The sequence below is a fragment of the Sturnus vulgaris genome, chromosome W (genome assembly GCF_052056855.1).
Source record: "Sturnus vulgaris isolate bStuVul1 chromosome W, bStuVul1.hap1, whole genome shotgun sequence".
NCBI lineage: Eukaryota > Metazoa > Chordata > Aves > Passeriformes > Sturnidae > Sturnus > Sturnus vulgaris.
Window position 1 is genome coordinate 23,993,385 of NC_142282.1, and position 22,049 is coordinate 24,015,433.

General features: G+C 45.6%; 1 protein-coding gene across 1 annotated transcript in view; it reads left to right on the forward strand.

Moving 5' to 3' along the window:
• LOC148220041 (endogenous retrovirus group K member 8 Gag polyprotein-like) overlaps positions 1-22,049 on the forward strand; it is a 40,869-nt gene that overhangs the window by 15,864 nt on the left and 2,956 nt on the right. Inside the window, exons 2-3 of the mRNA XM_088155769.1 lie at positions 15,799-15,868; positions 16,987-18,116. Coding sequence (XP_088011895.1) covers positions 15,799-15,868; positions 16,987-18,116 — 1,200 coding nt within the window. The remainder of the gene's footprint in view (positions 1-15,798; positions 15,869-16,986; positions 18,117-22,049) is intronic.

The following is a 22,049-nucleotide window of genomic DNA, read 5'->3' on the forward strand; positions in this document are numbered from 1 at the left end:
GATAACCAATACCCTGCCAAGTAGAAATTTCTTCTATATTTCAGTGATTGATAGGCAGAAAACATGAATTTCATTTGGGGAAAGAAAGACATTCTAGGAATATTCAGACTGCTATCTTGCCCCAGGTAAAACATTTACCGTAGCCTTAGTGTTAATGAGCTTGTGAACATCAGCTGCCAAGAGGAAGGACATTTCCTCCAGTTTCACAGAATACTTGGTCAGTACATCGGCTCTCTGTGCAATCAAAAAATACAGAAAAGCAACAACAATGAAAAGTAGAACTCAAATATCAATTTCCCAAGTTAAAACCTACATGAACAAGACAATTTTTCCATTCAAGTGAATTCGATTTAATTAATTCATTAACTACATATGTATCATTCTCACGTTCAAGAATAGAATTCAAAGAATCAACGTTGCTTCTTCTGAGACATTCAAGCCTCAGTAGATCCCAACTTCAAATCTATTAGGACAGCATGAAAGCAATACCTGCTATATTTAGTACATGTAAACTACAAAGACATCTAGAACAGCTCTAAAAGATGAACAAACCCATGAACTTCGAAGAAGACGCTAGCAAGAAATGTGGGAATAGGCTTTATCTGCCCAGTGCTTTTCCCAAAAGCTTGGGCACTCCTTGGCATCAGTGAGAGTCTCTGTCTCATTATTCAGCAGCCTGCTTAGGGTAAAAAAGGATGCATGCAATCACTTCATTCCTGTTCATGACATAAACTTACTACATCATCATGGAAGCCATTTACTTGGATATATAGCCTAAAAAATAGGTGTCAGACTGGGTACATATCTAGATTGTTATGAGCAAAACCAATTTCTTTTTAACAGGAAAGCCATACAATATGCCTGCCATGGCAAATATTAGTCTACTAGCCCTGCACTTCAACGGGCAGTGAGCAGTTCATTACACCAAATTTACGTTTGGCAAGGAGACAGTCTATTTATTACAAGCCCCTAGTTCTAGAACCAAGAATTCAGCAGTTGCTCATTCCCAATGAAAATCTGTCCATTTCATTCCTTTGGGGTTTTATGCTTCTGTTCTTTACCTGCCTTGAGTGTGGCTTTCTTGTGAAGTCACTGATGCGTGTTTTTCCAACACATTTCTTCTGATTACACGGTAATTGCATGGCATCAGCAGTCATCTCTGAATGTCTCTTTAAAGTATGCTTTTTACTCTTCTTAGAGGACCTTGTCTTCTTCTTTCCTTCACCCAAAAGGTGGGCTAAGTGAGCCTTCAAAGAACCATCATCTCAACAATTAGAATTCTTTCAAACCTACTGAATGGAGAACAGCCACAAAAAAAATTTAAAAAAACAAGTACGCAAAAGACAGCAGAAGAGAAAGGTAAAATAATGAATCCTACATGCCACATGCATAACTCTCTTCATTCGAGGCTATTTTCAAAATGAGGGAAAAAAAAATCATCTTTTCCTCAGAGAGGAAAGGTGGAGTAACTGGATCGTTTTGCCTTGCTTGCAGTTACCAGAAAAGTCAACAGCAGAGTTTAAAACTCCTGAAGCTGGCTAACTACACCTCTATATGTTTTACTACTGTGTTATGATTCTGTCTTCAGTTAAGAGAACCTGATATACAACAAAGAGATGGGAGCACATGGAGATGCATTGGAGAGCCTACGCTGGAGGTAACACATTCATTTTTTACTCAAACAAATCCAAATTAGAAATGTTGAAAATGACCTGGGGCCATTTCAACAGCCAGCAAACTGACTAACACAACCAGCCTTTGGCTTTTATTCAATCCTTTGCTTGTTTTACCTGGGCCTTGAAATTCTGTCTGCAGCCTTCCTCTCTGCAAATATATCACACTCGTCCTATTGAGAAGCCATGGCTCATCACAGCTGCTTGGCCAGGCCTGCTTCCAGAAGAACTGGCAACTACAAGCTGGGAGCCAAGGGATACAACACTTCACCTGGAAAAGGGCCTTCCATGAATCCTAGAATCCCAGAATGGTTTGGACTGGAAGCGAGCTTAGAGATGATAGATTCTCGACTTCCCACATCCAGACATGGGCAGGGACACTTTTCCACTAGTCCAGTTGCTCCATATCCGCTCCAGCCTGGCCCTGGACACTTCCTGCCATGGGGCTCCCACACAGCCTCTTTGAGCAACATGTGCCAGGCCTCAGCACCCACACAAGGAAGAATTCCTTTCCAATATCCCATCTACCCCAGCTCACTGGTAGTTTGAAGCTATACCCCCTTGTCCTGCGAGTCCAGACCCTTTTCCAAAGTCCCTCCCCATCTATCTTGGAGCCCCAGCAGGCACTGCAAGGGGCTCGAAGGTCTCCCTGGAGCCTTCTGTTCTCCAGATTGGACACCCTCAGCTCTTCCAGTCTGTCCTAGAGCAGAGGAGCTCCAGCTTTAAAAGCAGCTTAGCAGCCTCCTACCCGTGAAACTCGATGCCACGCCTGGCCTTCCGGACCCTACGGATATCGCTTCCGGTGTCGCTCGGGGTCACTCCCGGGTCTCTCCCCGCCCCCCATGGGGCCCTCAGGCGATGCCCTTCAGCTGCCACTCCTGCAGCTGTCAGACCAATGGGGGTCGGGCAGCCGGCCCAGCCACATCCACAATCCACAGTGTCCTCGGCGGCAGCTGCAGGCTCATGGCGGCCCACACACTTGGAAGCAGAGCTCCGGAACTGAGGATCATAGCCCCACATTTGTGTCCGTCTCTGCACAAGGCAGGCCGGACTTGCCATGCCTGGACTTTTCAGTTCAGCACGAGAATGAGAATACACCCTCACCATGGGGGAGGAATCCACTAAAGACTCCCCCATACGTGGTCTCTCTACGTTATGCCTAGGCACTTGCCGTTCCTGAGGCTTCACGAACTCCTTTATTACCTTGAGGGTAAGAAATGTCATTGTTCTGGTGTGCAGCTAAAGGTGCAGCACAGGCAGGCCTAGGCAAGGCCTGGGGCAGTGCCCTTTCTCACACCTTCGCTCTGGTGTACTCCATGCAGCTAGAGCGAAGCGAGAAGGACGCGAGGAAGAAGAAGGCATTCTTAAAGTAGCCCTCTGTCAGCAGCCCTGAAAGGGCGCATAACGCATGGCATCTTCCTTCTCTACATTCTACATACTCGCAGCTCCCTTTTCCGACTTGCAAATGTTGCTACCAGAGCAGAGGGGGCCAGATTGCAGTGGCAGTGCCTAGGTTCACCTTCTACTTATTGCACATACATCACGTCCAGCTCCTCTCTGCACTCTGTATTTCCCTTCTCCGCGGCATTTACCATGGTGCTCTCTGCAACTCGGCTCCTAGAAGTGACCGGCAGTGTTTCCACAGCAGGCTGCAAGGGAACCAAGGAGCAGCACAAGCAGCAGTGCTTCAGCTTGCTCCTTCTCACTGCTAAGGGCACTTGGAGGGCAAGCGAGAGGCAGCCACCTTCCTCTCCTAGTAGCCTGTAACGTGGTGCACACAAATACGGTACTTGTGCGGCTTCGTTCACCGCCCTCGCCCACGCCTGGCGCCGCTTTCAGTCCCCGGCGGCCAGAAGCCTCTGAGGCAGGGCCACACAGCCAGCAGTGTGCCAGCAGCCAAGCGCTCGCGAACACTGCTTCTGCCCAAGCCCGCCTAGGGCGTGCACCTTTGTTCTCAGAGCTCCGTACAACAGTCTGCCTCTCTCACAATTCAAATGGAAAATGAAAGCTTTTCGCCTACGCCATTCACAAAGATCTGTTGCCAGGACGAGAAGGTCTTGTGGCCGGACCTCGCCCCCACCACGAGGAAGCTGCTATTAACACTGCATTGCAGGGGCACTTCTCGCTCCTTGACTACGTGCTCAGCGCTCTCCGAATTCGCTGCTAGCTCCATGGTCCTTCTCAGCTGCAAGTAGCAGCGCTCAGAGTACATAGAGATTCGCAAAGACCGAAGACCTGGAGGGACATATCGCACAAGAAAATGTGCCAGGACAGAGACGTGTTCTACATTGTCCCTTCTCGTCATCCAGTTTGTGCTTCTGCTGCTTCTGCTGTTAGAAATGGCTCCTTGAAAGACAAGCGAGAGCATCTTTCTGGGTGCATTGCACTGAGTGAGAGCTCGCTAGTGACTTTGCACTCGGAGCCAAGACAACAGGGCTTGCTTGCCCGCAGAACTGAGGACAGGCTGTTGGGCAGAGCTGAAACGGACAGCTGGAGTTCAGCTCTGTCCGGACCGCAGAAGGCGAAGAATGAAGCCGCAAGGCACCGGGCTTGCGAGCACAGTGCAGCCAAAAGCACACGAGCAGTCAAATAGCTCCTTCACAATCGCTTTCACTTCTCAGTGCTCTTGCTGCTTGGAAAAGTAGCATACAGCCGTTCCACGCCAGGTCTAAAGCTGAGCCAGTGCCCTTCCTCACACCTTCGCTGCGGTGTACTCCATGCAGCTAGAGCGAAGCGAGAAGGATGCGAGTGCGAGGAAGAAGAAGGCGATGTTCAAGTAGCCCTCTGTCAGCAGCCCTGAAAGGGCGCATAACACACGGCGTCTCGCTGCCCTCCATTCTGCATACTCGCAGCTCCATTTGCCTACTTGCAAAAGTTGCTACCAGAGCAGAGGGGGCCAGATTGCAGTGGCAGTGCCTAGGTTCACCTTCTACTTATTGCACATACGCCACGTCCAGCTCCTCTCTGCACTCTGTATTTCCCTTCTCCGCGGCATGTACCGTGGTGCTGTCTGCAACTTGGAGCCTAGAAGAGACCGCCAATGTTTCCACAGCGGGCTGCAAGTGGAACCAAGGAGCAGCACAAGCAGCAGTGCTTCAGCTTTCTCCTTCTCACTGCTAAGGGCACTTGGAGGGCAAGCGAGAGGCAGCCACCTTCCTCTCCTAGTAGCCTGCAACATGGTGCACACTAGCACGGTACTTGTGCGGCTTCGTTCACCGCCCTCGCCCACGCCTGGCGCCGCTTTCAGTCCCCGGCGGCCAGAAGCCTCTGAGGCAGGGCCACACAGCCAGCAGTGTGCCAGCAGCCAAGCGCTCGCGAACACTGCTTCTGCCCAAGCCCGCCTAGGGCGTGCACCTTTGTTCTCAGAGCTCCGTACAACAGTCTGCCTCTCTCACAATTCAAATGGAAAATGAAAGCTTTTCGCCTACGCCATTCACAAAGATCTGTTGCCAGGACGAGAAGGTCTTGTGGCCGGACCTCGCCCCCACCACGAGGAAGCTGCTATTAACACTGCATTGCAGGGGCACTTCTCGCTCCTTGACTACGTGCTCAGCGCTCTCCGAATTCGCTGCTAGCTCCACGGTCCTTCTCAGCTGCAAGTAGCCGCGCTCACTGTACATAGAGCTTAACCACGACCGAAGACTAGGAGGGACATGTTGCCTATGAAAATGTGACAGTACAGAGACATTCTACACCGAGTAGAGACAGAGACACACAGAGAATTCTACACTGCCCCTTCTTATCGGCCATCTTGTGCTCCTGCTGGCTCGACTGTGACGAATCGTTCCTTGAATGATGAGCGAGAGTGCCTCTCCAGGCACATTGCACTGAGTGAGAGATCCCTAGGGACTTTTGGATGTAAAACTTTTTCCACCTCCAAAAATATATGGTTGAGTCCTAAAAGTTTTGGTTTTATTAAGAATAGTTACGTCCAAGTATTGCTGTTCTAAACACCCTTGGTGTCATTCTGAAATTAACTGCTTGTTTCTGTCTTTTTGCCTAGTGGCAATCTAATTCTAAGGTAACTAGATGTGTTGGAAATCCATAAATTACATCTCAGGTTAGGTGGGATAATTGGCTGAGAAGAAAAGGGAATTGAGAATTTGGAAAGAATCCAAAGTGAGCTGATGTCACCATCTGAGATTCCCTTGGGTTCCAAATGCTCACACTTGTGTTTTTGTTGGCTTTTTTGAAGGTGGTGTACAGTTGAAGCAATGATTTAGCTGCGGTGCCACCTGCTCTGCTGAAAAAGCATTATTTTCTCAGTGAGCATGGACAACAGTTACAGTGTCGTCTTTTAAGATTCCCTGCACTCCACATATGGTGGCAAAAGCAGTGCCTTGACTGTAATCATAAAAGTGATTACAGTTTGATTGCTTTGACATCATGTAGGATGCTTCCTCCATCGGCTGTGGTCAGCATTAAGTAAGAGATTTCTCAGTTTCTAGGAAGAGTCTAGCAAACAATCACCTTGCTCCTTCTCTTGCATTTATTCATCACTGCTATGCTGCTATACAGACAGATAGTCTGTTTATGATTCAACAATTCAATGGGACATCAAGTAAATAGCAAAGCAAAACTAACTACCGAAAGCACTATAAGGTCCAGAGATTAGCTTGGATCAAAACAGGTATTCTCCTAGCATTGTTTACAAACAAGTCAGCATGTGAAACAGAAGGCACAAGGTAGTTTGTGCCTTGTTTTGGGCATGCCCGGAAGAAGGACATTCTGATTTCACATATGGGAAAAGAAATGTTGACATTTGAATGAGATTGTTCATACCCCAGAAAAGGTTGCTTTGAAAGGTTGTGGAAGTCCTGTTAGGAAACATGGCTTTACAAGTCCTTTCCACCAGGAGACAACAGCTGCAGAACATCTGGGTGTGCCAATGTTGAGAGCACCAGCAAAGATCAAAGTGGAGAAGTTGGTGAACAATGGCAGTGCCCTGGGGGAGAGCAAGTGGGGTGCTGGCTGTGGGGCCAGGGGAGTCCTGACTGACTTAGTAGGCGTGTGATGGTCTGTGCCAGCAAGCGGAGTAGTGCTGTGACCTTGGGACAGTGCAAATACTGGAATTCAGTGGGGTCACTGGGCAGGCTGAGTGTCTGAGCTGCTGGAGGGACCCAGTTTGCCCACATGTAAACATCCAGTCTCACTCTTGCCAGCCACAGAAAGGAGCAGGATGTGGCTGCTGGCGATGCCTGTCATGTATATGTAGTGTATATGTGTGCTATCCCAGCCTGCTGGGAACACTTCTTCTTTGTGACTGCTTGGGCTGAGGGAGAGAAAGCAGTGGTAGTTTCTGAGGTTTCGAGTTTGCTTGAGTTTCTCAGGCTGTTTCTGGACCCACCCAGAGTTGTCTTCCTTGAAGCATTTCAATTCCTGGCAATTTTGAAAATTCAAACAGACACAGCCCTAAGCTAGTTGATCTGACTTCAGAGCTATTCTTACGCTGAGCTGTTGGATGATCTGATCTCCTGAGATGTCTTCCATCTCAGTTTATGACCCGGTTCTTGTGAAAAGTAGGATCTTTTAGCCTGGAGAAGAGTGGTTTCTGGACAGACAGTATTGTGGCCTTTGAATATGTAAAGAGGGTATAAGACAAATGGAGAAAGACTTTTTGGAAGGTTTGCAGAGACAGGTCAAGGGGCCATGCTTTCAAACTGAGACTAGGTTTAGATTGGCTAAAATGAAAAACTTTTCTACAATGAAGCTGGTGAGACGCTCAAACGGGTGTTCCAGAGAAGTTGTGGATGCCCCATCATTGAGAGTGCTCCTTATCAGTTTGGCTAGTCTTGAGCAATTTGATCTACGGTAAGATCTATCTGGCAAGGAAGTTGGACTAGATGATCTTTAATCACAGACTGTTGTATGATTCCGTAAAAGACAGAAGGCAATGAAGCTCATATTTCAGATTTTGGCTCAGACATATTTATTATATCTCACTTTATGCATCATTGCAAGGACAACTTGTTAGCTTCTGAAATGATGAGGTGAGATTGATTTCCTTCCTTAGTTTCATTTTCCCTGTTATTCCTTCACTCTTGGACTTTTTTTTTCACTAGATTTCCTCTTTCAGTCAACTGCCCTTAAGTATCACTTTGCTCCCCACCTGGCTTTTTTTTTTTTTCAATGACACCTTTTCTCTGGTTGGTTTTGGGCCTTTGCTGCTTGAAGTCCAGCAGCCCCCTTGTCTGAGCATTATGGAGCTTTCTTTACAGCTTCATCACTATGCAAAAAGCCATAAATTACTGTGTTCCATATCACATACCATCAAGTATCGCACTAATATTCCCTCTGCTGAATAGCTGGTTGCCTTACATAGACCAGCCAAATACCAGGAAATCCAGATGGCAGCAAGAATCTTGTAGACTACTCAAGCTGTTCATTGAAATTCTGGAGAAGTCGAGCGAGGTATCTCATTCTCTTGAAAGAAGTGTATATCATCTAAGACATTCTAGAATGGGCTATTAATATTGTCATGAGTTTCTGGCTAGACTTTTTAGTATGCAAATTCAAATTCAAATGATCTGAAATGATAGAACTTCAAGAATTTTTTTTTCCCAGAATCGAAGTATGATGGAGTTACATAGGGAGAATCTTAATCTTAGTTAATCTATTCCATCTCACATCATGGCTGGGGGCACGGAGAAGGGAGTATCTTTGGGGGACAATGGGTTCCGGTGTACTCAGTAAGCTGGGCAGAGGAGCCTTCAGGTATTGTCTGTTGTTGGGGGGCGGATTCATGTGAACTCGTCCTTTCTTGTACCCTGCCACTAGTATTGTTGCTAAAATTGTTTGTTTTCTCATCCAAGTGACAAAATCAGCACACTTAATGAGGGATGAAGAGGGAGCAGGGACCTCAGAACAGGAGGAAGAAGAAGCAGGGCCTGCTGTCCTCCAGAAGAAAAAAACACTACCAGCCAACTTTGCATCATTTGTGAACTTCCTGGGCATGTACTCTATCCCCTTGTCCAGATCACTGATAAAGATATTTAACAGGACTGGGCCCAAGACGGAGCCTTGGGGACCAGCTGGATGAACTCTATTTCCCACCACTCTGTGGGCCTGGCCATCACCCAGTTTGCCACCCAGCAAACAGCCCACCCATCCAAACCATAAGCAGACAATTTCTTCAGGAGAATGATGTGAGACTCATTGCAAAAAGGATCAGGGAGATGCCGAGGAAGAGTCTCAGGTGAATCCAGGAGACTATAGTGGAGGACTATTCAGTTTTCCAAAGAATTTGCTTAAAAAACTCTACAAAACCGTAATAAAAAGACAAACAAACAAAGAAACAAACAAAAAAGTAGACCAAACAAACACACAAAAGACCCCAACTAATAATCCCCAAAGAGACAAAAAAGCCCAGAAAAAAACCCACCCAAAACTGAAAAAAAACCCCCAAACCCAACACATCAAAAAATCAGGGTGAATGTTTTTAGTAACTTTAAAAATAACAAAACAAAACAAAACAAAAAACCCAGAAAGTCACATTTCTAAAGGTGCTGTCCCAGCCTCTTCTCTGAGCAGGGAGGACATCCTGAAGTGGAGCCAGTTGGAAGAAAGCGGGACAGGGCAGCACCTGGGCCATTGTCACAGGACGGCCCTGTGGCTGCCCCATTGCCAAAACCTGGACACATAAATCAAACACAGGTATGCACATGTGCTTAGGCACAGCAAAAATATATTTGTCTGAAAAGAATACTGGTCCATTTATATCACTGGAAAGAGCATAATGCCTCGTCTCAGCTTTCTTTTCAGTCATTACAAATGTTTCGAAAATATAGGAGTGCAGAAAATGGAAACATCCAAGATCAACATGAGGACCAATAACAAAGATTCCATTTTTCAAACTGCATTGGGAATCCTCTGCAGAAATTGACTCAGAGCTCTAAGATTTACAAAAAAGACCAAGAGTATTGGAATCAATACAACACAGTGTCTGGAGACTTCAGCCGATTGCCTTGATTTCTCAAATATGATGGAGGAAGCACCTTAGGAACTACAGCTGCCAGTTCTCTCAGGGCCCTGACATGCCTCTGGGTGGGTCCCATAGTCTTGCACGCTCGGTTCCTCAAGTGGTCTGAAAGCTGACCTGCTACTATGGCTTAGAATCAAGTCCACCAGTCCAATAACCTGAGAGATGTGGAAATGGTGACTGGCAGTAAAAATTGAGACTAACATTTGTTGAGTACCTCAGCCTTCTCCTTGTCTGTTGTCACTAGTCCTGTCTGGCTTATGGGGGTGGCGGGGGAATAGGGGAGGGGTGATAGGATTCTTTTCATCTTCCTTTTACCACTGAAATACCCGTAGGTGCCTTTATTATTCTTATTCTTGCCATGCTTTTCCAAATTCAGATTCAAGTGAGCCTTAGCTATACTGATCCCATCCTCACACACTCATGTGTTACCACTGTATTTTTCCCATGATTTGTCTCGCTGTGTATTGTCTGCATATTACCTACTTACATCACATCTATTCATTTTCAATAACCTTCTGGCTTTAACTTGTTTTCAAGAAGAACCTTTTTGAACCTTTTCACCTCAGAAATTCACCTGGGAAACCCAAAATGCCCAAAATTCACCCCGAAGACCCCCTGGGATGCCCAGCACTCACCTGGCAACTACGAAAAAATCCACAAATTCACCCCAAAATTTATGGGGGACCACCAAATCCCAGAGCTTCACCCCAAAATTCCACCTGCAACCCCCCAAATCCCTCAAATCACCCCCAAGACCCAGTCCTCCCAACACCTCCCAAATTCACCCCAAAATGTCTCCAATCCCCCTCAAAACACACACAGATACCCCCAAATCCACCAAATTCACTCCGAGACCCAGCTGGGACTCCCAAAAACCACCAAAATTCCCTGGAAAATCCACCTGCATCCCCCCCAGTTCATCCCAAAATTCTCCCATGACTCCCAAATGCTGACCTGGATACCCCAAAATCGACAGAATTCACCCCAAAATCTACCTGGCATCCCCAAAACTCACCTGAGAACCCTAAAATTCACATGTATTCCCTAAAATTCTCCAAATTCCCCCCAAAATTCCCCTGAGATCCCTAGAATTCCACAAATTCCCCCTAAAATTCAACTGGGACTCCCCACATTCTACAAATTCACCCCTGTCCTGGAGTACAATGCAAAAATGTGTATTCTATCACGATCTGTTAAAATGTGGGAGGGGTGTTGATCCTTATCTCTGTAGGAGATATCCGCTCCTGATGTATTGGGAATCCAAATTGCCCTGGGATTCTGGAAATAATTACAAACTGGCCTGAAGGTGAGAGTTTTGGATTGTCTTCTGAAGAAGAAGAGGAGCAAGTGGCACGTGCTGAGGAAGCCCCACCATATAATGAGCTACCGGAGACTGAAAGATGATATGCCCTCTTCACTGATGGTTCCTGCTGAATTGTAGGCACTAACGAGAAATGGAAAGCAGCAGTATGGAGCCCCACACGACAAGTTGCACAAGCTACAGAGGGACAAGGTGGATGGAGTCAGGTCGCAGAGCTAAAAGCCGTCCAGTTGGCTTTGGATATTGCTGAACTAGAGAAGTGGCCAAGGCTTTATCTCTACACTGACTCATGGATGGTAGCTAATGCTCTGTGGGGATGGCTGGATCGCTGGAAAAAGGCCAAGTGGCAGCGCAGAGGGAAACCTATCTGGGCAGCTGAGATTTGGCACGACATTGCTGCCCGAGTAGAGAAATTGACTATAAAGGTTCAACACACGGATGCACATGTACCCAAAAGCCGGGCTAATGAATAACATCACAACGACGAGCAGGTGGACCGAGCTGCCAAAGTGAAAGTATCACAGGTGGATCTAGACTGGCAGCACAAGGGAGAATCATTCCTAGCTCGTTGGGCCCATGATGCCTCTGGTCATCAGGGGAGAGATGCAACATACCGATGGGCCCGTGACCGAGGGGTGGACCTTACCATGGACAGCATCTCACAGGTCATCCACGACTGCGAGACCTGTGCCGCAATCAAACAGGCCAAGCGGGTGAAGCCGCTGTGGTACGGTGGACGATGGTCAAAGTACAGGTATGGGGAAGCCTGGCAAATTGACTACATCACCCTTCCCCAAACCCACCAGGGCAAGCGCTACGTACTGACCATGGTGGAAGCAACTACAGGATGGTTAGAAAACTACCCTGTGCCTCATGCCACTGCCCGGAACACCATCTTGGGCCTAGAAAAACAAGTCCTTTGGAGGCATTGTACCCCCGAGAGAATTGAATCAGACAACGGAACCCATTTCAAGAACGGCCTTATCAACACCTGGGCCAAAGAAAATGGTATTGAATGGATATATCATATGCCTTACCACGCGCCAGCTGCCGGGACAGTTGAACGGACTAATGGACTCCTTAAGACTACTTTGAAAGCACTAGGTGGTGGAACCTTCAGAAACTGGAAATGGACTTGGCCAAAGCCACCTGGATGGTTAACACCCGAGGGTCCATTAATCGAGCCGGTCCTGCCCACTCTGAACCCCTGCACACAGTGGATGGGGACAAGGTCCCTGTGGCACACATGAAAGGTACTTTAGGAAAGACTGTTTGGATTAATCCCACCACAGGCAAAGGCAAACCAATCTGTGGGATTGTTTTTGCTCAAGGACCTGGTTGCACTTGGTGGGTAATGCAGAAAGATGGGGAAACGCGTTGTGTACTGCAAGGAGACCTAAGTTTTAGTGAGAACTGTATGTAAGGTTTCATTTTGTATTATATATCTGTAACAGGGTATTGGTTTGGGTATGATGTAGATGGTAATAGAATAAGGGGTGGATTATGTCCTGGGGTACAATGCAAAAATGTGTATTCTATCACGATCTGTTAAAATGTGGGAGGGGTGGTGATCCTTATCTCTGTGGGAGATATCCTCTGCTGATGTGCCATCTGATAACATCAGGGGGATGATCACTGTTATCTTTTCACAACCCATCCTTCCTCCAGAAGATATATTCTGTTAATGGGCCATTAAGTCCTATTGTGTGACTGATAAGATTACATCATCCCATTGGGAGATGCTCCAGCCAGGGGGAGGAGCCAAACATTTCCTACCAAGATAAAAACTGAGATTTGGAACACCAAGGCAGTCCTTTCCACTCGATCCCTGAGGAAAGCCGGACTTTTTTCCACATCATCACTGGATCTTTGGAGGAAAACTGCACCTTCTACAGGAGCACTGCTTCAACTGAACCACATCTGTCATCCAGGAGGACTGCAGCCACCATTTATACGGACTGCTACGAAAACCCTGACTGACAGGGTGTCAGGTTGTATTTCTAACTTTGTTGGTGGTTTTTATTTTATATTACTGCATGTATTTTATTTTTTCTCTTTTCCCTTATAAAATCGTATTACTGACTTGGAGTCTCGCACTGGTTTTACATTCATACCAACACAACCCCAAACCTCGCTACCCGGGATCCCCCAAAATTCCACAAATTCTCCCCCAAAATCAACCTGGGACCCCTCAAAACTCGCCTGGATCTCCCTAAATGCCCCCTCCCCCCCCCCCCCCCAATTCACCTGGGAACCACCAAGTCCCCAGAATTCAACCCAGAATTCACCTGGGACCCCAAAAACCACCAAATTCGCTCCAAAATGACTGGCAACTTTACACACTCCATTTTCCCACAAAAGGATCTAGAGCCCTGTGCGCTTCGTATACAAACTAAACGGAAAAAACCTTTCTATTCATTCTCAGCAAAAAGACTTCCAATTCCACCTTCTTTTGGACAAAACTGCCTTCACTTTCAAACTTATTCTCTTGCTCACTTGCCTGCATAATGCTTAGTCCCTGTTCTGCATGCTCATTTTCTTCACTTTTACAAGGAATCCTCTCCTCATCTTCTTCTTCCTCTGCTTCTTCCATTTCCTGTGCCTAGATCACCTGTTTCTCTGTTAGATTTGTTTCTCCAGCTGATTTTTGACAACTGTCCCTATCTTGTGGCACCGCTCATTCTAGAGAGGTGATTGTCCTGCTCTGCTGTGGGCTGGGACTGCGCTCTCTTCAAGCCCTGGGGGCAATTTTGGATGCCACAACGTCAGAAAGACCTCAGGCTATTGGAGAAATGTCCAAAGGAGGGACACAGAGATAGTGAAGAGGCTGGAGGGGAAGCCATACAAAGAGTGGCTGAGGGCATTTGGTTCAGCTGCAGAAAGGACACTGAGCTCACACCTCACTTGGGACCTCTCAGCTCCTCTCAAGGGTAGCACAGGGACAGCTTTGCTCTCTGCTCTCTGCGACCAGGGACAGGAGCCAAGGGAATGCCAGGAGCTGTGTCAGGGGACGATTAGGCTGGCTATCAGGGAAAGGCTTTTTTCCTCAGAGGCTGGTCAGGCACTGAATAGGTTTTCCAGGCAATGGGCACAGCCCCAAGGCTGCCAGAGATCCAGGAGCGTTTGGCCAATGCTCTCAGGGATGCAGAGGGTGGGACTGTTGGAGTGTCTGTGCAGGGCCCGGAGTTGGACTTTGACAATCCCTAGGGGTCCCTTCCGACTCAGGAAACTCTTACCATTTTCCCCTCTTTCCTCTCCTTGCACAATGCTCTCAGCTTACTGTTCCACCCTATGTTCCACTTCTGAAACCTCCGCTACTTCTTTCCAGTTCAAGCACAGTTCTACTGGTTACAATCCAAAGATATACAGATTGAAAAACAACCAAAAATAAACACCGGTTTGGAATGTCGTGGTCTTATTTGGATCTCGAACTATGAAGTCGATTGTGCCTTGCAAGTTCTAAAAGCAAAACAACAACCAAAAACACCCACCACACCGTTTTAACATAGGGATTTGCTTTCTTCTAAGAAATCCATAGCCCTTCTCAAAATGGATCTATTTCAGTAAGAGATTATCTTGAATAGATCACTTACTATCTAAAGAACCTGGAACACTCAAATCCGTAATGATAAGCCTGTTACCTTGTCGTTTTCTGTTCCAAAGGCAAATGAATTTGCTCAAGTGCCGTTTGTAACAAGGACAGAGTTCAAAGTGTGGCTCTGAGAAATGTTTTGGTTTCCCTCTCCTATCTCTATCAAAAGAACTTTCTTCAATGGCTGAAACAATACTTGATATAGTCTGAATTTTAAAGGTCATGAAAATTTTCTCAAAAGTGAAAAATTAATATAGCAGTCAGGTTTTAAACCGACGGGAATTTTTGTTTTACCTGTTTGAAGCTTTCCTTCACACTAAAATGCTGGCTGATGGATACCTAGAAGAAATCAATTCCCACAAAATGCTTCCGGGTAAGCCATTAGGTCAGCCATTACAATTTGCTTCAGTGTCCCGTTCCTGTCCAATTGAAGGTCCCTGTTTAAGAGACTCAAGTACGGAGAGAAATAAAATTAAATATGACTACAGTGCCTTTAAATCTAAATCGAACTTCCTGATCAATCTCATAAAACCTTTAGGCTAAATGTTGCCATTGATCTGTTTCTACTGAACAGAATCATGTCCTGGCTTGTTACAGATTAGTTCTTTACAAAGAAAGAAATGCCCAGAAGTTAAAATATTTCCAAAGAAGCATTTGACATCCTTCCTTTTGGATGGGGAACCATTCCAACACTCTTGGCGGCCTAGTAGGAGCTCTGGCTCTGCAGCCTGTCTATAGAAAACTACCTTAGTTATGTTAAAGGTCTGTTCAAGGTTACAGTGTCCTTGGCTTGACTATAGGAGAAAAACAAAATCATAAATTTTGACGTTGAGATAAGCAAGAACAAAGGAAAAGACATCTGGGGAAGCAAGATCCTGTTTAGTTGACATACCGTGTCCACTTCAAAGAGTATCTTACACAATAACTAGACTGTAGAATGATAGATCTTAGATGAACCAATAGAATTACTATTAACATATATACGTCTTTTGTGTAACCAGTCGTACTCTTTGTAACAAACTCTAAGTAACCACTGAAAACGTATAAAAATCATCTCTTTGTTAAAAATAAAGACTCTGCTCCTTGCATTCATATTGAGTGCGTGTTATTGATTCCTGTTCTCCAGCATGAAAACCCCAGCATCTTGGTGACCCCCACGTGATGATCCGAAGGGGCTAGACTGCTTAACAGACGGACTTTTACGTGGAGGGTCTTCGTGCGTGCCGCCTAGGAGAACGTTGACTTCCCGCAGCGGTTGCGACTGGGCGTCCGAGAGAGGCGCGAGTGGCCACTGTCGACCGGTGAGTCGGAGCCTTAGACGGCTGTAAAAAATTTGCGGGATGGGAAACATGGTATCAGCTATCGAGAAGGCTACTGTTGATGCCTTAATGAAACTTGCCCAAAAGTAAGGAGAGACTGTTGATCGGTCTTCGCTCGTGAATTTACTGTATTGGGCTAAACATCGTGTTTTTTTAAAAGACTCTACCGATGTTTTTAAAGAGAGTACTTGGCAAGAAGTCGTGGCAGATTTGTGGGAAGCTATACAAGCTGGGAATAAGGAGGTAAAATCCTTAGCTCCTACGTACCGGCAGCTGCGCATGTTAATTGAACAAAATGGGTGCTGAAATTGAGCTGGAACTCGCAGCACAGACCATGGTCGCTGCCGTAGCTGGTAAACTCACCCAAGAGTCTGCTACTGTCCCACCCGCGTACGTGTCAGCCCCTGCGGCCCGTGGCCCCTATGATGATTTAATATCACCCTGGGACCCTACCGATGTTCATAATGTGACTTCCTTTGCACCCCCGGAACCTACGGCACCCTCTGCGCCCTTGGTACCTACGGCACCCCCAGTAACAATGAGCGTAGTGCCCGCTAATCCCACTAATACTGACCCCGTGTTACATCTGCCCTCACCTCCCACTTTCGACCCAGCGACTGTGCCTCTTCCCGAAGAAACAAAAATGGACACGGGCGATTTACAGCCCACACTGCAAAAGCAGACCGAAACCATGCTTAAACTGTTAGGTGAAATGAAGCAGCTTGATAAGGGTTCCAAAAGTTAAACGATTCGGAACGCATATAAAAAGGCCCATAACACCATTCTCTCCAGCCTCAAAACTTTAGAGGAAAATTCTTTTTCTGCACCGAATACTTCTACATCTCAACGCCGACAGAACATTATCAATTTGGTTAAGGCGGGGGAGTGGGATATGCCTACTGCAAATCAATTTCTAACATCTAAAGGTTTACCCCCAATAATGCTTTCTGAAATTGAAAACACAAATGTTTCTCATTCTACAGAAAAGGAAGGGACGGGATTGTTAACTACCTTTAATGACTCTTTTCAGCGTTGGTGGAACAAAGGAGGGGAGGGAGGCTTGGGAGGCTCGGGGAGTTCGGGAGGCTCGGGAGGCTCAGGAGGCTCAGGGAAAAGTCCTGACAAAACTTCCATCCCCAAAGACCCTTCTTTTGACATGAATAAGAGGTGGAAAGGAGTGGTAACAAATGCTGAGTTGACGGGAGATTTTCAGTTTGTCTCAGCTCCGGTGGTGCGAGGAACTGGTGGTAATAATGCTTGGCAGCCCTTAGACTGGCAAATGATAGCAAGGGTTCAAAAATCTGTAATGGACTACGGTGTTGATAATCGCTTGGTAAGGCGGCAAGTAGAAGCATTGCTAAAATATCAAGAACTGGTCCCTGCCAACCTTAAGGCTATGTTTGAGCTTATACTAGGACCTACTAGTTATATGTTATTTTTAGCAAAGTGGCAACAAAGATTGGAGCTTAAACAATTAGATAATGTCAATTTGCCGCAAGGTGATCCTCTACGCTTTGCCACGCTAGATATGCTTATGGGAAATGGTCAATTCATCGATCCACAAAGACAGGCAGTGTTAGGGGCTCGCATTTTAGCTCAAAGCAAGTCTGCTGCTTTAGAAGCTTTTAACAACTTGCCCCAAGTAGGTAAGCCTGGACAACCTTATTTACATATTCAGCAAAAGGAAGATGAATCCTTTTTGTCTTTTGTGGACAGGATTAAAGAAGGAGTAGAGGTAGCACGAGATGTCCCTCCTGATATGAAAGATACTTTAGTAAAAGAAATAGCTATGCAAAATGCAAATGCCACCTGCAAGCGATTATTAGCAGCATTACCAGCTCGTATGACAATAACACAAATGATTGAACAATGTTCACGAGCCCCTTTAGAAATTGAAAAGGACAAAGCTCGAATTCATGCTGCTGCTTTAGCTGCAGCCATTACTCAAGCACACAAGCAAGGGAACGGGGACAAAGGCCCTCCCAATACATGCTATAATTGCGGTCATACCGGACATATTAGAAAGCATTGTCCTTCAAGTTTGGTAAAACAACAACAAAATAACAATACGAACCTCACATCTACATCATTTGTCGGCACTTGCCGCCGATGGGAAAAGTTTGGCAACAAGGCAAATGAATGCCGATCCAAATTTAAAAAGGATGGGACACCGTTGGCGGGAAACGAGATGAGCCGCAAGGGGGGGGCGGAGAACAAAAAGAACCCCTCAGTAGCCATGGCTGTCTCTACAACATGCTCCCCGCCACAAAAAGGAGCGCTGGAGTCGATTTGGTAACTAGAGACTCCGTGACTATTTTTGATGATTCTGTTACCGTCATCGATAGTACTACCAAAGGTCCACTAGGTGGCGGTATGGCTGCATTATTGCTAGGGAGATCGTCGGCCACTTTAGACAGCATTTTCATTTTACCTGGTGTAATTGATGCTGATTATAGTGGTATTATCAGAATAGTAGTGAAAGTCTTTTCCCCACCAATGTTCATTCCACAAGGTAGTGTAATTGCTCAACTTGTTCCTTTTCTTCCCCAGGTTCCAACAGCTACTAATTCATAAAGATCTGGTGGTTTTGGTAGTACCGGACCCTTAATTGCCTTTGCTCAAGTCATGACTAGTGATAGATCGACCCGGCAAGTAACCATAAAATTGTATTCTGATAATATTGATGATTCTGAAGTGCTTGAACATTCAATGATGCTAGACACTGGGTCATACGTCACCATAATACCACTAATTGCTTGGCCTCAGCAGTGGCCCACTACACTCTTAAATGAGCAAATCTTAGGAGTTGCTGGAACCACCCGTACTTTACAAAGTCAGGAATTCGTAGAAATTACTGATAAAGAGGGAAACAAGGTTGTAGTAAAACCTTATGTACTAGACACTCCTCTTTGGATCCTTGGTAGAGACACGCTTAGTCAATGGAATGTCATTTTAACCAACCAACATTTTCAGGGGCGGCCACTGAGCCGATAGGTGCTCGACCCACTATACAACTAACATGGAAATCTGACCAACCAGTATGGGTGGCTCAGTGGCCCATCACTAAAGATAAATTAGAGCATCTCCATTCATTAGTACAAGAACAATTAGCCTTTGGTCATTTACAACCTTCGATGAGTCCCTGGAATACCCCCGTTTTTGTTATACAAAAAAAAGTCGGGAAAATTGAGATTTTTACATGACTTAAGGGCAGTCAATAATCAAATGCACTCTTTAGGAATTCTGCAACCAGGTTTGCCATTGCCAGCTGGTTTACCAAAAAACTATCACCTGTTTATTATTGATATCAAAGATTGCTTTTTTAGCATTCTGTTGCACCCTGAAGATACCAAAAGATTTGCATTTAGTGTGCCCTCCATTAATCACAGTGCACCTATGAAAAGATATGAGTGGGTGGTACTCCCTCAAGGTATGAAAAATAGTCCTACAATTTGTCAATGGTTTGTAGACCAAGCCTTACATCAATGGAGACTTAATAATCCAAATTTTCTAACATATCATTATATGGATGACATTTTAGTCGCAAGTGAATTTCCATTACCCCACTTAAAACAAAAGGAATTATTGCTAGAATTAGAAAAGTGGGGATTGAAAGTGGCAGAAAAAAAGGTGCAATTCTCCGACCCTTGGTCTTACTTGGGCTTTAAAATAACACAAGCTCGCTTTGTGCCTCAAAAGGTAACTTTACATGCAAATATTGAAACAGTCAATGATGTGCAAAAGCTTCTAGGAGACATTCAAAGCATACGTGCATGGGCAGGTATTTCAAATCAAGACTTGGATCCTTTAAGAAAATTGTTACATGGTTCAAAGGACATTAATGATAAAAGGTGACGTTTCTTCCACCTGCTGCCCACCTCACCTGGGCTACCAGCTAGCTCCGGGAAGCCTACGTCAGTGAGCGGCCCCTCCCCGGCACCACTCCGGAAGCCGCAGCAGGGGTGTAGCAACAGCTACGCCTGCACGAGTCGTCAGGGAGGGATAAAGAGTCACAGGAGAGACCTTTTACGGTTCTGGGGGAAGGGATTTATTGAAGGAAAAGGTAACAAGTCCGGAGGTTGGGAGGGGGAACCGCAAAAGGCAGTTAGAATGGGTTCTACACCGGCTTAAGTACGGGGGAGGAGCAAGGGGATGGCACAAAACTCTGGCCAATAACGGTTAACGGGGGGAGGTACAGAGGGTGGGGAAAGGGGTACATTGAGCCAATAAGGCAAACCGAGGGTGGGGATACATACAATATAACCAATCATGAATACAAAAGGGAATGCTTGACACAGAAACTTCTAGAACAAAGGGAGGGGCTACAAAGGATTGACATCCCGTGGGGCAGGGTTTAGGGTGAGGGACAGGGAAGGTTCCAGATAAAGGGGAGGGGTTTAGGATGACTGATTAGGACAAGGGCGGGAAAGGGAAAAACCATTATACACTTAACTTAGGGGAAAGAAACTGGGATGAACCATCAACACAGAAGGAAAATTAACATTAAACAACATAACACATCAAAAAGGGAATTAACCCAAGAAGGGAAACAAGCACTGCAAATAATTGCTAAAAAGTTGCATTGTACAACTGCTTTTAGGTTTGATCCTACCATACCAATAAACCTTTATATCATTAACTACCCTGCTGAACAAATTGCTATAATTGGGCAGGAATCATTCAAGACTTTCTTCTTATTGGAATGGGTGTTTTTAGCATGTAGCCCCACTTCCTCTGTTACAAGACGTATTGATCATTTAGGATCCTTAATTCTGAAAGCACGCCAATGAGTGCGTACTGTTTTTGGAGTTGATGCATCTTCTCTTTATGTGCCCATAAATAATTTGTCTCTTTGCACTGAATGGCAATCACTATCGTTATACATTCACTACAGCCACTATTGGCTTAGAACTTGATAATCATTATCCGTCACATGCCTTGTTTTCCACTAACCTCCCACTAAAAGGTCAAACATTGCGAAACTCTAAGCCAATTCCCAATGCGATCACTGTTTTTACTGATGCCAGTGGAAGGACTAAAATGTTCGGATATGCAATATGGAAAAATGGCAACTGGGATGTCGTAGTTTACCAACATCCGGAAGGATCAGTACAATTACTTGAACTCAAGGCTGTAACCTTAGCTTTTCAACACTTTGACTTTCAAGAAATTAATCTCGTTAGCAATTCCTTGTATGTTGCCTCTATCTTGGAAAGAATTGAGGACGCATTAATAGGTCGAATCTCAAACTCCTTAATTTATCATGAACTCGTTCTTCTAGTAAATGTAATTAATATCAGGCACCATGCCTTTTTCTCAACACATATCCGCAGCCGTCTCAATCTACCAGGGTTTTTATCAGAAGGAAATGCCAAAATTGACCAAATCGTATCCTCACCAGCCATTGGACTCAGTAATTTTGACCTTGCCGTTGCCTCTCATGCCTTTTTTCACCAGTCAGCATTAAGCCTACAGAAGGAATTCCATCTAACAAAACGAGAGGCACGAGGTATCATAGCATGTTGTGCTGATTGTGCAAAACTACCCCCAATCCAGTTACAAGGAGTGAACCCTCGTGGTCTCCACCCTAGAACATTGTTTCAATCAGATGTCACAATCGTGCCATCATTTGGACGCTTTAAACATGTACATGTCACTGTTGATACCTGTAGCAGACTAGTATGGGCAACGCCTATGATAAACGCCAAAAGTAAGGCAACCTGCAGACACTGGTTAGAAGCTTTTGCAGTGCTTGGTGTCCCACAACAAATAAAAACAGATAACGGTCCTAATTATGTTAGTTCTACTTCACTTGAGTTCCTACTTAGATGGAACATTGCCCATGTCACAGGAGTACCTCACAATAGTACTGGGCAAGCTATTGTAGAATGCAAACATCAAGACCTTAAACGCCTTTTCTCTGCTTTACAAAGGGAGGGGAATGTCACCCTCTCTCCACAAGAAATCGTAGCAAAAACATTGTATGTCCACAATTGGAAAATGTGGATGGAACGCCCTGAGCTAAAAACCCAAATGTTGCCCATTACACTGCATTTTTGCAAGGATGAATCTTTGACTGTTCATAAGATACAAGTATCTGTATGGGAACCCCAATCACAACAATGGACTGGTCCCCACCAATTATTGACATGGGGACGGGGTT